This window comes from Camelina sativa, chromosome 7, assembly GCF_000633955.1.
Source record: "Camelina sativa cultivar DH55 chromosome 7, Cs, whole genome shotgun sequence".
In the NCBI taxonomy this organism is placed as follows: Eukaryota; Viridiplantae; Streptophyta; class Magnoliopsida; order Brassicales; family Brassicaceae; genus Camelina; species Camelina sativa.
In genome coordinates this window covers 6877164-6891158 of record NC_025691.1, presented here as the reverse complement: position 1 = coordinate 6891158, position 13995 = coordinate 6877164, and the positions used below count along the sequence as shown (strand labels likewise).

General features: G+C 34.2%; 1 protein-coding gene and 1 pseudogene across 2 annotated transcripts; both read right to left on the bottom strand.

Annotated features, from left to right (window-relative positions):
* On the bottom strand, window positions 749-4159 carry LOC104700590 (senescence-associated protein 13). 2 transcript variants are annotated; one of them, XM_010416122.2, is made up of 6 exons: window positions 3979-4159; window positions 2003-2315; window positions 1718-1925; window positions 1402-1621; window positions 1195-1301; window positions 908-1099 (listed from the first exon to the last, which is right to left on the bottom strand). In XM_010416122.2, the coding sequence occupies exons 2-6, from the start codon at window positions 2071-2073 to the stop codon at window positions 908-910; spliced, it is 798 nt and encodes a 265-aa protein (XP_010414424.1). In that variant the 5' UTR covers window positions 2074-2315; window positions 3979-4159. The 2 variants fall into 2 exon arrangements, with proteins under 2 accessions (XP_010414425.1, XP_010414424.1); XM_010416123.2 differs by lacking the exon at window positions 2003-2315 and having other exon boundaries at window positions 749-1099; window positions 3979-4158.
* Window positions 7246-12661, bottom strand: LOC109125408 (annotated as a pseudogene).

Sequence of the window (13995 nt, the reverse complement as noted above, 5' to 3'; positions counted from 1 at the left end):
TATAATTGTTAGATTTTAGGTTTTGGAATGTATATGCATATTTTATATGTGTTAGATAAGATTTGTTTAAAAGTTTGTTAAAAATTGTTTCTATTTAATTTTAGCTTGTAAATTAATTTTTATATGTTAACTCATATTTCTAAAATAGGTATTTATGTTTTTATGAATTTTGACATAAGCTTTTGAAACTATTGAATTTATAAATTTATTAAATATTTGGTATATTTTAGGATTCTTATAGAATTTTAGTTCAATATTATGAATTTTTAAATATTGTGACTTTTTATATGAAATTATGCAATTTTAATTATATATTTTTTTTAAAATATTTTTTTCATAAACCGTGGGTAATCCATCAGGATATTCATTTAATAAATATATTTTTTTAACAGTTAATTATAAACTGTCGGGAATCCGTTAGATACATATGTCGGAATTCCGTCAGCAATGTTTCAGACGGGAATATTTGTCGGAAATCTGTCAGAAGTTGCTGTTGGAAGTCCATCAGTAATTACTAACGGGATTTTTGCTGTTGGAAATTTCCGATGGAATTCTGATAGATTCTGATTTTCCGACGCTCTAGATCCGACGGAACGTTTTTGTTGAAAAGCTGTCGGTAAATAACCTTTTGGACGGATTACTGATGAAAAGCTGTCGGTAAAGGGACCTTTACGACGGATTACCGATTAAAGAACGTTTTTGTTTATAACAACATATCTTTTTTTATTTCGAAATTTTAGACAACAGATAGATTTCAGAATATTGGACTCTCGATGGTTACCACAAACATATAAATATTCCAAAAGTCTTCCAGAATTAACAAGAAGACAGTCACAGACCCATAACCCGTACGTAGGTTTAATTTATGTATTGAATATATATAATCCGAACTTGCATATATGTGTTTTTAAGGCACAAGCTTGAAGGAGAAACCGTTGATAGTGACACCTCCGTCAACGCAGATGGCTTGGCCTGTAATGTAAGAAGCTGCAGGAAGACAAAGAAATGCCACAAGCGGTGAAACTTCGTTTGCCTCTCCAATACGCCCTACCGCTGTCCTCTTCTCCGCTTCTTTTTTAAACTCTTTGTCATTGAGACACTAAGAAATTTTAACAGTAATTAAGATCAAAATATATTTTTTTCATTTTTATTTCCATTTTCTCGAACTAGGAGAACTTTTTATTTTGGCCTTACATCGTTAACCAAAGGAGTTGTGATGAACCATGGGCAAACAGCGTTAGCCCTTATCCTGTCGCTCGCCCATTCGCAAGCTAAGTTTCTAGCCAGCTGATTCATGGCTCCTAAATGAGTTTATATACTTTTATATGTAAGTATCATAACACAAGGAATAGATTATATATATTTTTAAGGAGGCACAGTACATGTATATATATACCGTACCTTTGGTTGCTCCATAAATGGATCCAACATTATTGATATGCACAATTCCAGCAGTGGACGACATGAGCACGATGCTCCCTGAACCAGATGCTTTCAACAAAGGGTGTGCGAGCTGCGAGAGATGGAAAGCTGACTCGAGATTTGTAGCCATTATAAACGAATAATCTTCTGCTGTATACTCTGTGGTCGGCTTGACTATGAACGTACCGGCATTGTTGACCTATACAAGTATACATAAACACAATAAAAACACAACATCATTTGGTTCTTGTGAATTTTAATCTCAAAGGGGAGAAGCTTATATATGTAATTTTACAAGGATATTGAGTTTTCCTTGGAAGAGAGTGGAAACGGTCTCCATGAGTTTCTCTCGTTGATCACGAGAAGAAACGTCGCAGACAGAAATGGTGACCTGAAACCCTTTTGCTTGCCACTCACGTAAGCGTTCTTGAAGCTGAGTTTCGTCTCTTGCACATGTGTGGACTTTTGCTCCCATCATAGACAGTTCCTCCACCACAGCTTCCCTATTCATGAAACACACACAAACATAGATTCTATCATAATTCAATAAAAGAGCATATCTATGAAAACACGGACTGACCCGATGCCTTTAGAGCCACCAGTGACAAGAGCTGTCATCCCACTAAGACTCCATCTAGAATTCGTTGCCATTCCTAGTTTTCAGCCAGTGATGACTTTTCACCAACGATGATCACGCATCTTATATAGACAAGTCGTGATCGCTTTGAATTTGAAACTTCCCATCTCACGTACAGACGTACTCACATTGCTAACCGGTCGACAGTCGACTCGACCACACGTGTCTACAAGCGGATAGGGTATACCTGGCTATCAATTTCCCTCATCTCAAGGTTCCAGATCATGGATGATGACCGGTCAACCCACAAGTGGATCTAGGAGGAGAGGAGAAAATAATTTAAATGGACAGTCGGCCCACAAAAAAGGGACTTACGAAGACATTTTGGAGAGCTATGAAGATATTTTATGCTTGCTCGTACTGTATATGTATGTAGTTTTCTGTGTGTTCATTAAAAAACTCAAATGACTTGTCAGTTGTCACTTGTGTAAGATAAAGAAAATCACTGAGTAACTTTTGTTTACCGTAACAAACGAACCATACCAAGAAACGTGATATTAAAAGGTTACCACGCATAAGGTTGCCAGTTGCTACAATATTTTATTATTATTTATTGTCATAAAATAATTTTAAATATTTCAACTTTAGAAGAGTTTGTCTTTTTTCTTTGACAAAGAGAGGAGATCGTCTCATGTTATAAACAAATAAAAGTTAAAAAAAAAATTAGACTACAACCTAAAGTGAAAATATGTATATATTTTTTTTGTCGCAACTGTGTTTTATTCATCGTACACAAACACAAACCAAAGTAACAAGCAAATATTTTACATATAGGAGATTAGCCCAATAAAACTAAGCAAAAAGCCTAATAAGGAAACCCTTGGATATGGAAAGCTCAAATACAACACATAATACGTGGCTTTGGAGAACATGTTGGAAGACACGTGGAAAGACAAGTGAAAATATGTATATATATACTCATAAATTTTAAATGTAAAAAAAAAGTATTTTAAATGTAAGTGAAAATATGTATATATATACAAGTGAAAATATGTATATATATACTCATAAATTTTAAATGTAAAAAAAAAGTATTTTAAAACAAGCATATAACCAAACAGAAGAAAAGATTTCTAACCAAATATTTTAATTTTATTACTGGGAGTAACTTTGCACATTTCTACTATCTAATGACACGTGGACAACATTACTAGTACCGTCATAGCAACTGACTAGGTTGGAGTTTCCAACCTCATGGAAAAATTACCTTCCAACTGTATTCAGAGGTTAATTAGTTGAATCACCTATGGGAACATATTTGGTGACGCTGAGTAGGCGATTGAAAAACGAGTTTTACTGAAGGTAAAACATAAAAAGTTGTTTTTTTCTATTTTGAAGCCTTTATCATCGCAAAATATCGTGATAATTTTCTATGAACTTTTTCCTTTCTTTGCAATTTACTGAAAAAAATTATTTGTTGGAACGAATCTTACTTATGAAAAATAGAAATAGAACTTTATCAATAATAAAAATAATTACTAATTCATAACATTATGTATAATAGTTTTCATATATATGGCCTAAGATTTAAATCTTTGAGATGTGCTAATAATTACATTTTCCCTCAATTCTAATTCATAACACATATATATACATATATATATACATATATTTTGCACACGAAAAAACATATATATATATATATATATATCAACTAAAATTTAGTAAACAAATGTAAGTGTGAGAAAAGTAAATTGGTATGAAAAAAGGTAACAAATAAATCCAAAATCTCTTATTTTTATCTCTAATTAGAAAAATATTATGGAGGGAAATTTCTGAAAATCAGTCGGAATTTCCATCAATTTTCACTATGTTTTTTTTGTAGTGGATCGATGTTATAGCACTCAAACATTTTGCCATCACTTGAGTTATCTAGAACAATTATAGAGCATAGAAAATCTATGAAAATGGGGACTAACCCGATGCCTTTAGTGCCACCAGTGACAAGAGCGGTCATGCCTCGAATACTCCATCTTGAGTTCTCTCCCAAGGTTCCCCCTTCCTATGCCATTCATAGTCATCGACCCGCAAGCGAGGATTATGTTCTTCAACGAAGATCAAAGATCTTATAGAGAACTGATCGATAGAAGTTGATAGTTTTAAGCTTTATAACCTTTCATCCCACATAATATATACACATTGAAGACCGTTGGACCACAGGATAAATGATAGGATATTTCTGGCTAATAGTTTCTTAACGAAGATCACATGTTTAAGAAAATAAAATAATTCCAGATCATAGATGTTGACAGCTCCGTATCCACTAGCACATCTTGACATAAGTTCCGGTCGGGTTTGTTAAAATCGTACTATATAATTTGATAACATTTGGTGACCATAGAAATAAAAATAATAAATTGATACCATTAACAGTTTTCAAAAACTCAAAAAAATATTACAAATAAAACCTTTGTAAAATAAAAGGTAAATAATATGGAGTTATGGACCCTATATATATATTTTGGAGAGTTATGAAAGTATTTTAGGCTTCTTCATACTTTTTTCTAGTTTAGGTTTATTCGTATTTTGTTAATAATAATATTTGAATAACATGACCTTTCTTGTAATAATGTTATAGAGTTATACGTTTGGTGGTGTTTCCTACTAACAATCAAAGGTGCTGCTTGTAGACAAGAAATACAAAGGTCTTCTGTTTGATTTTTAAAACCTTTTCGCACAAAAAAAAAAAAAAACACCAATTTGTAGGTTTGTAATTTATGTTTACATGAAAAAGTTCATAAAAAAAAAAATCTTATATAATATTAGAAGGTTTTTGTCTAAATTTGTCTGCCAATGCGATACTTGGCGCTCTATATTTGTGACACATATCTTTCTCACTAATCTTAAATTAAATATTTTTTATATTCTTCATTTTATTTATATCTTATATGATGTATAGTTTGTTTTAAAACAACATTTCACATTGTTACAAAAATATATTGCTTCCAACTTTTAAATATAATATATTTCCTAATGAAAGCATATACCATATAACCTAAATATAAAACTAATGATCAAACCAATTAAAACAAAAAAAAAAGTTTTTTATACTTTTAAAACAAAAATTGAAGCCAAATTAATTTATGACAGACTAATTTAAAAAACTAAAATATGTTCTAAAATATTTAAAAAATCACATTGTATCCAATAATCATATATATTGTATTAAAGACAAAAACTCATATAAAATTAAATTATATTTAATAATCTATAAGTTACAGTTTGACTGTCTTTAAAACGTATGTACTAAAAGAAAATAAAAATAACATAATTGCTTAATCACCCCATGAAATAATAGAAAACAATAGTTTCACAAAATAATTTAATGGTAATTATACTATTTATTTTAAAATGATTAGATAATAGAGATAATATATCGAATCTAAAAAACATTAAATTTGACACAATTTTTTCATGAATTTTATTCAAAATTTAATGCAAGATATAGTATAAAATATTTCATTAATTTTTATGACATGAGCCGTATTTTAATATGCATTATTCCAATTTTTTATGTTAAGGGTGATTACAAGATTAGAGAGTAAACATTGGAGCATATGATTAATCGTGAGTACACTTATTAATTATTCAAAAAAATCTTTGGTGATTCTTCTGTTACCTTGTAAAACATATTGTCCAGATTCATAATCTCATTAGTATAGTACAAAATTCAGGTTTTACAGGTTTTAGAAGTTTAGTTTATTGATTGGATGAATTTGAGTTGTTCTGTTTTTTTTTCTCACATTTAGATGTAAGTTAAAATAAATTAGAAATGTAGTTATGTCAGAAAAAATTGGAATGTATGTATAGTTGATATCATTTTTTCTGATTTTGACATGTTGTAGAGTTCATATTTTTGATAATTAAAAGAACATAATGAATAAGAACAGAGACAAGAATCGAGAAATAAGCCATCATCATAGAAGTATAACACATTTTAAGCATTCATATAGAGTTTCTTATTTACAAGAAATTTGTTAGGAGGCTAACTAAAGAAAATCAAACCTAGCAACATATTGTGGAGTCAAAAAAAAATCAAATATTAAGTTTGAGTTAAAGAATATATAAAGTTGTAAAACCACTTGTAAATAAGATAAATATTTATCAATTATTTTTCTTTACGATTGAGACTAAAATATAATTTTTATTTATTTATTTTCATGGTTAGTGAGTTTCGATAATAATTTTCTGATTATAGAGATCTAGCGAATCATTATATAAGTCTTGATCGCATCCATATATTACAGCTTTGAAAAAGATGTAGAGAAAGATGAGATTTATCTGGTAATATTTGAAAACTATTGTCAGTACTCAATTTTTGTTTCAAATGTTTGATATATGGCCTCTACACAAACAACATGTGTGCTAAGACTATTTTCAATATATATTCTATTTTTTACTCTAAAATAGAGCATAGTTTTTTCAACATATGAATCTATTTTATACTCTAAAATAGAGTTAGTGTAAAAAATTAAAGTGCATATAGAGTAATCCTACTATTTACTCTATTTTAGAGTAAGATATAGAGTAGGGTTAGAGCAAATGTTACTGTATAACAGAGTATTGACTTTAAAATAGAGTGGGGTTCGAGATGCTCTAAGAACCTAACAATTTATCCCAAAACAATAAAATCCAAAACAACAAAACTTTGAGGGATTAATTACTTCAATCTAAAAAATTTCCGATATGTTTTGTTTATTTTATTTTGCGTCCAAACATTAAAAACCATATATATAAAAGAACACATATTAAACATTTAAAAAAAAATACTAAAAATACATTTCAAAAATATATTTCTAAAATTAAAAATATATCATAATTAATAAAAATAAAATTAAATATATCTCGTGCATCGCGCGAGCTTATTTCTAGTAATTATTATAAGATATAAACATTTACATCTTCTTATGAATTACATTATATTTCCATAAATTTATCAAACGTAGACGGATGGCTCTCCGTTCTTTAGTTTTGTTTTGACATGAAAGACATTCATATAGCGAAGCAACCGGTATAGAAGTGCATGCCTTCACGAAAAAAAAAATGGATTGCTCTCCTTTCATTTTTATTCAAAAATAAAACAGGTGTTCTTAAGACGCTAGAGATTGCGAGTTTATTTGAAAATAAATACGCAGTAAACAAATAAACATAGATACAAACCAAAAAAAACAATCAACGTACGCCAGTTAAATCGGAGGCTTGAAAGAGAAGCCATTGACCGTGGCACCTCCATCAACGCAGATTGTTTGGCCAGTTATGTAAAACTAGAAGCGGCTAGGTTTAGAATAAACTTTTCTATCTTTCTTATTGAATCAAATACAATTACAATCCTATATTTATACAAGAGAAACTAACTTGTGTACCAAGCAAAGCTTGGAGATTAAGTTATTCTATTTCCTATTCTTAGTAGATTGATATCTAGAATAAGAAAATATACAATATACTCTACAATACATTCCAATACTCCCCCTCAAGTTGGAGCATGCAAATCACAAATACCCAACTTGGATAGTAACCGTGTAAACGGAACACCTCCCAATGCCTTAGTTAGTATATCAACAAGCTGCTCATCCGTACGAACATGAACTATAGTCAGGACTCCATCTTGAACAGCATCACGGACAACATGACAATCCCGTTCAATATGTTTTGTTCTTTCATGAAAAATGGGATTATTAGAAATATGAATGGCAGCCTGACTGTCACAAAATAGATGTATAGAATGCTTCTGAGGACACCCTAAATCACCAAGAAGTTGTTTGAGCCACAATATTTCATTCAAAGCATTGCGCATCGCATGATATTCAGATTCCGCGGAAGACTGTGAGACAGTTTTCTGCTTCTTCGTCTTCCATGAGATAGGCGAACCACCTAAAAACATAACATATCCACTCAAGGAACGACGTGTAAGAGGACATGTAGAAAAATCGGCGTCACAATATGCCGTAAGAGTGAGGTCAGGGTTGGAACTCAATAATATGCCACGACCTGGAGCACCTTTCAAATAATGAACAACACGCAAAGCCGCATCCGAGTGATCAACACGCGGAGACTTCATGAACTGAGAAAGAATATGAACAGAATATGCAAGCTCCAGTCTAGTAGTAAGGAGATAAATGAGACGACCAACCAGACGCCTATAAATCTCGGGATCAGACAAAAAAGCACTCTTACTGAAACCCAATTTGTGATTTTGTTCCATTGGCGTCGCTTCTGGCTGCGATCCAAGTAGTCCAGTTTCACTAATGATGTCAAGAGCATAATTTCTCTGAGAGAGATACATACCTTCTGAGCTCCGAGCAACAACATCCCAAGAATCAAGACCTTCAAGGGCATCGACCTCTGTTCCCATAGCATTTGTCCACCGTGGATTTTTAATAGCTTGTTTATACGTAGTCGGTTCAACAACAGCAACCACAGCGGCTAAAAACACTTGATGAGCAGGTGAGAAAAGATCATCGGATATATAATTAGTGAGAGGATAAGGTGTCTTACCTTGGACCGGTGTCGAGGAAGCTGAATTGGAGTTGGAGAAGTCGTGATGGGGTTCTTCGAGACAACGTGCATTGTAAGTAACATATCCTTGTAACGTGACGGAAGGAAATTTATTTCGTTTACCAACTCCTAATTCTTGGACTTCACTCAACGGAGCAGCCTCGGTAACAGACTGAGAAGATGGTGTTTCATCGTCAGAGGAAGAAACCTCTGTGACTAACGGCGGAGAAGGAGACTCCGCCACAACCAACGGTGTGGAGATCTCCGTTATACTTTCGTCTTCCATAACTCCAACAATAGGAGGAGTGCGATCATCAGTGTCGCTCCCCCTTATGACGGTCATGGTTTTCGGTGGAACAACCCAATCAACATCAAATTGCTGATCTTGACGAGACTAAATATTCTCATGATCCTCTGCAACATACGAGAATACATTTTCTTGAAAAACCACATCTCTTGAAACCAAGAACTCATTTGTCTCAAGATCATAAACCTTCCAACCCTTCTTTCCAAATGGATAGCCAACAAAAATGCAAGAACGGCTCCTATGTCCAAACTTATCTTTATCACGAGACCGTCGATGTGTGTAGCAGGAACAACCAAAAACTTTTAAATCATCATAACAGGGTTTCTTGTCAAAAAGCAACTCATAGGGCGTTTTACCTTTGAGAAGTTTCGTCGGTGTGCGATTATGAGATATGCAGCGGTTAGGATCGCTTCACCCCAGAACTTGGTTGGTAAGCTAGCTTGAAAGAGGAGAGACCTAGCGACGTTTAAAATGTGACGATGTTTTCTCTCCACACGCCCATTTTGTTGTGGTGTATCCACACATTAAGTTTTATGTATAACTCCATTCTCACGAAAATATGAAGATAAACACATAAACTTGGTGCCGTTGTCACTCCGCACCGTACGAACATCCTTCCCAAACTGTTTCTTTGCATACATGCAAAATTTTTGCAGAACTTGCTTAACCTCTGATTTTTCAAGCAACAGATAGGTCCATACTGCTCTAGAATAATCATCAACAATGGTCAAAAAATAAACTGCTCCACAGGATGCACGAATTGGATAAGGACCCCATATGTCAACATGTATAAGTGAAAAGCATTCCATTGCTTTATTTGAACTATCATAAAAAATCTCTCTTGTTTGCTTTGCCTTGAAACACACATCAAAATGGTGGTGATTGGCAGAGTTTTTAAAACCATAAAACATAGGTAAACTAGAAATAACTATAGAAAAGGGTGCCCAAATCTTCGATGCCACAAAGTTGAATCACACTGCAGTCCAACCTTGTTAACTCGCACAACATCCGCATCTTGAAGATAATAAACCCCATCACGCTCTTCACCTCTTCCAATCAGCATCCTCGAAAAACGGTCCTGAAAAACACAAAAATCATCTGTAAACATTGCCACACATTGTATTTGTTTGAGTAACTTAGAGACTGAAAGGAGTGTGCAATCAAGAGCAGGAACGTATAACACATTATCGAGTACTATGTCAGCGGAAACACGAAGCATCCCCATACTCGTTGACATTGTTTTACTACCATCCGCAAAACCAATTGAACATGGCGGTGTAGAGATTACATCTACTAGTAACGAAGAATTTCCCGTCATGTGGTGAGATGCTCCTGTATCAATAATTATATCCTTATTAATCTTACCAGAAAGCTTATCGGAAGTGGTTGTCTTCTTGTCTTTCACCAACTGTTCCAAAATCTTCCATTGTTCTGTTGTAAAAGTCGGATAAGTGGAGGCATGTGGACTTGTTGCATGAGCAACTGTAGCATAACCACGACCTCAACCCGTAACACCATTGTTCGGGTTACGACCTCCGCCACGTCCGGAGCCACGACCTCCTCCTCTACCTAAACGTTCTGTCCACCATTCCGGGTATCCATTCAATTCCCAACAAAAATCTTTTTCATGCCCAGTCCGACCACAATGAGAGCACAAACTTCTTTCTCTACCCTTATTGTAACCTTGTGCAGGTTTCAGAGGAGCAGATCGTGTCACATAAGCAGAAGCATCGGTGAGCTCAAGTCCGTTGTTCTGAACACCGTCTGCTTGTTGAACGGACCGTGTCGTGAATCCCACGACATCATGTGGCTGCTCTCTCTTCTTCGCAGCGACAAGCCTTTGTTCTTCTCTAATTACTTTAGCATAAGCTTGTGCTAAATCCGGCATCGGGTCCGCATCAGTGATTTGGCAAATCACATTGCCAAACCGAGACTCATCAAGTCCCATGACAAACTGATGAACTTTCTCTTCTTCTCTCTCTTGTGCAATACGTGCACCAGCTCCACATGTACAAACCGGAATTGGGCGATACCCATTCAACTCATCCCATAACACCACAAGACGACCGTAATAATCAATCACGGTTTGTCCATCTTGTCGACATGATGCCAACTGACACATGATCTGATGGATTGGTACTTTATTCCCAACAGAGAAACGTTCTCTCAAATTTTCCCATAACTCTGCAGCATCGGAGACGAACGACACCGTAGAGCGTACTCGAGGGATGATAGAAGGTCTCAACCATCCTACCACCATTGAATTCACACTCGCCCACGATTCCATCTCTGTACCCGCAACTGCCGGCTTCTTGATTGAACCATCGATGAAACCAGTCTTTCTTTTGGCTTTGAGGGCGTTCATCATCTCTGTTGCCCACTCTGCGTAGTTGTCTCCGGTCAACTGAACGGAGGAGATCATCGAACCAGGGTTATCACCGGAGAACAACGTGTATGGTGATACATCCGATGGTTCAGTGGGCTTAGCAACAATAGCTTTTTCTTGACTCGACATCGTAACTGTGTTTGGATCTTAATCAAAGATCAAAAGAGAAAAAAAAAAAAACTTTGAACGAAGAAGAAACGAAGAAGAAAGAAGGAAGAAACGAAAAAATCAGGCTTTTAGCTCTGCTACCATGTAAAACTAGAAGCGGCTAGGTTTAGAATAAACTTTTCTATCTTTCTTATTGAATCAAATACAATTACAATCCTATATAAATACAAGAGAAACTAACTTGTGTACCAAGCAAAGCTTGGAGATTAAGTTATTCTATTTCCTATTCTTAGCAGATTGATATCTAGAATAAGAAAATATACAATATACTCTACAATACATTCCAATAAGTTATATAAGAAGCTGCCGGAAAACAAAGAAATGCCACAAGCGATGATACTTCATTTGGTTTACCAGCACGTCCCATTGGTGTCTTCTTCTCCACTTCTTCTTTGTACTCCTCATCATCGAGATACTGATTAAAATTCACAAGTTATTATATTTCTTATATTTATATCTAGTATATAAGGAGATGATTGTTATTAATTTGTATTTATTTCTTATTTTATTACCTTACATCTTTAGCTAAAGGAGTTTCAATGAACCATGGACAGACAGAGTTAACCGTTATGTTGTCATTTGCCCACTCGCATGCTAAGTTTCTTCCTAGCTGATTCATAGCTCCTAAACACGTAGATTTTTGTATATTCATGTTTATGTTAGTCTCATAATTCCCGTGAACGATCATGTTTTTTGAGTATGTATATACCTTTAGTTGCTGCATAGATAGAACTAATATTGACATGCACAACTCCTGCTGCGGAGGACATGAGCACGATGCTCCCTGAACCAGAGGCTTTCAACAAAGGATGTGCGAGCTGTGAGAGATGAAAAGCGGACTCGAGATTTGTAGCCATCAGAAACGAGTAATCTTGTGATGTGTACTCTGTGGTTGGCTTTTCTATACACGTTCCCGCATTGTTGACCTATACATATTTGTATATATATACCCAAACAAACATAATATATAAATACAGAACAAAATATCACTTGATCTGGATCAAAATCTTATTGATCCTGCTCTTATACTCTAACTTACAAGGATGTTGAGTTTTCCTTGGAAAAGAGAGGAAACAGTTTCCATGAGCTTCTCTCGCTGTTCACGAGACGAAACGTCGCAGATAGAGATGGAGACCTGAAACCCTTTTGCGTGCCACTCACGTAAGCGATCTTAAAGCTGAGTTTCGTCTCTGGCACATGTGTGGACTCTTGCTCCTAACATGTCTAGTTCCTCCACCACAGCTTCCCTATTCATCATACACATGAGTTGAAACATGGAGATACAATCAAAGACCATATGATAAATATATACACGGGAAATTAGGATAGTATATATGTGAAGGTATCATGAAAATTCTCTGTTCATATATCAGAGTGGAAAATCTGACACAAAATTGAAAATTCCACAGTTAAAAACCGTTTAAAAAGTTGCACACTATGATAATAATGATTTCTAATGTTTAATAAAATATCTTAAACATTAATATATGAACGTTTTAAAGATATTTTCGTCACATTTGTCAATATAGTGAGCCTTAAAGTCGGATCGATAATGACTATAGTTTTTGGGATTGTAGAAACTTTAACAGTAAAACTAAAGCACTTTGGTTTAAAAAAATTATGATATGGATTTTGGTTCTAGAGACTTTTGACTAATAAAAGAGAACATTTCGTTTATATTTATTACATTCTTTGGTTGGGTCTATTAAAATTCATTGTTACAACAAAGATACATTACTTTTATTCATCAAATTCACCTCATGTAAGACTTTATGAGTTTGACTTCATGTAAGGAAGACTTTAAAAGGCATGAACGGAGAGAGCTCCATCAACACATATTGTTTGGCCTGTAACGTAAGAAGCTGCAGGAAGACACAGAAACGCAGTCATTAAGCCTTCCAATAATTAAAAGAAATGTGAACAAAAATAAAATATGAACAAAATATTAAGCTAAAGCAATTTTGTTAATCGATATGAACAAAATATTAAGGCCTCTAATAAAAGAAATGTGAACAAAAATAAAGATATGAGCCTAGCTTTATTTATGTGGTTATGCCTTCTAAAAGATTTAAACATTTGAAATGTGGGTCTATTTTCAAGTACATAATATCTTTTCAAACGAGCTATTTTACAAAAGAGTACTTTGCTGTAACTGTCATGGCTCGGGGACTGTTATGTTGTGATCCAATTCAACTGGTTAGCTTGATGTCGACTTGGTTAGCTGGTTTAATGATGGTTCATTATTCTTTGGCATCGGTTTTGGAAGTCCAAAAATGATTTGGTTTCGAAGAAATTGGAATTGCAGAAGGATTAGGATTTATCCTTTTGTGTTGATATATATACACCATCTCTCCTGTTAATCTCTCTGAAGTTCTGTTCTTGAGCTTGAGAGAAACACTTGAATTATTATAGTGAATTGCTGGGTTGAATCCAGCTCCAGATGTAGATTCATCACATCGGTGAATTGAACTGGGTAAACAATTCCTTGTGTCCTTGCTTTCTTATTTCGGTTTAACTTTTCTTTGATTCTGAGATTATGTGTTGGTTGAGCTAATTTGTGTTGAGTTCTTGAGAGGTTAT

Bases quoted from the DNA above. Each gene is read 5' to 3' on its own strand.
- LOC104700590 (XM_010416122.2), bottom strand. From the start codon at position 2,073: ATGGCAACGAATTCTAGATGGAGTCTTAGTGGGATGACAGCTCTTGTC. The intron at 1,622-1,717 runs GTAAAATTACAT...ATACTTGTATAG, and splicing joins AAGGAAAACTCAATATCCTT to GTCAACAATGCCGGTACGTT. The intron at 1,100-1,194 runs GTAAGGCCAAAA...AAAATTTCTTAG, and splicing joins CAACTCCTTTGGTTAACGAT to TGTCTCAATGACAAAGAGTT.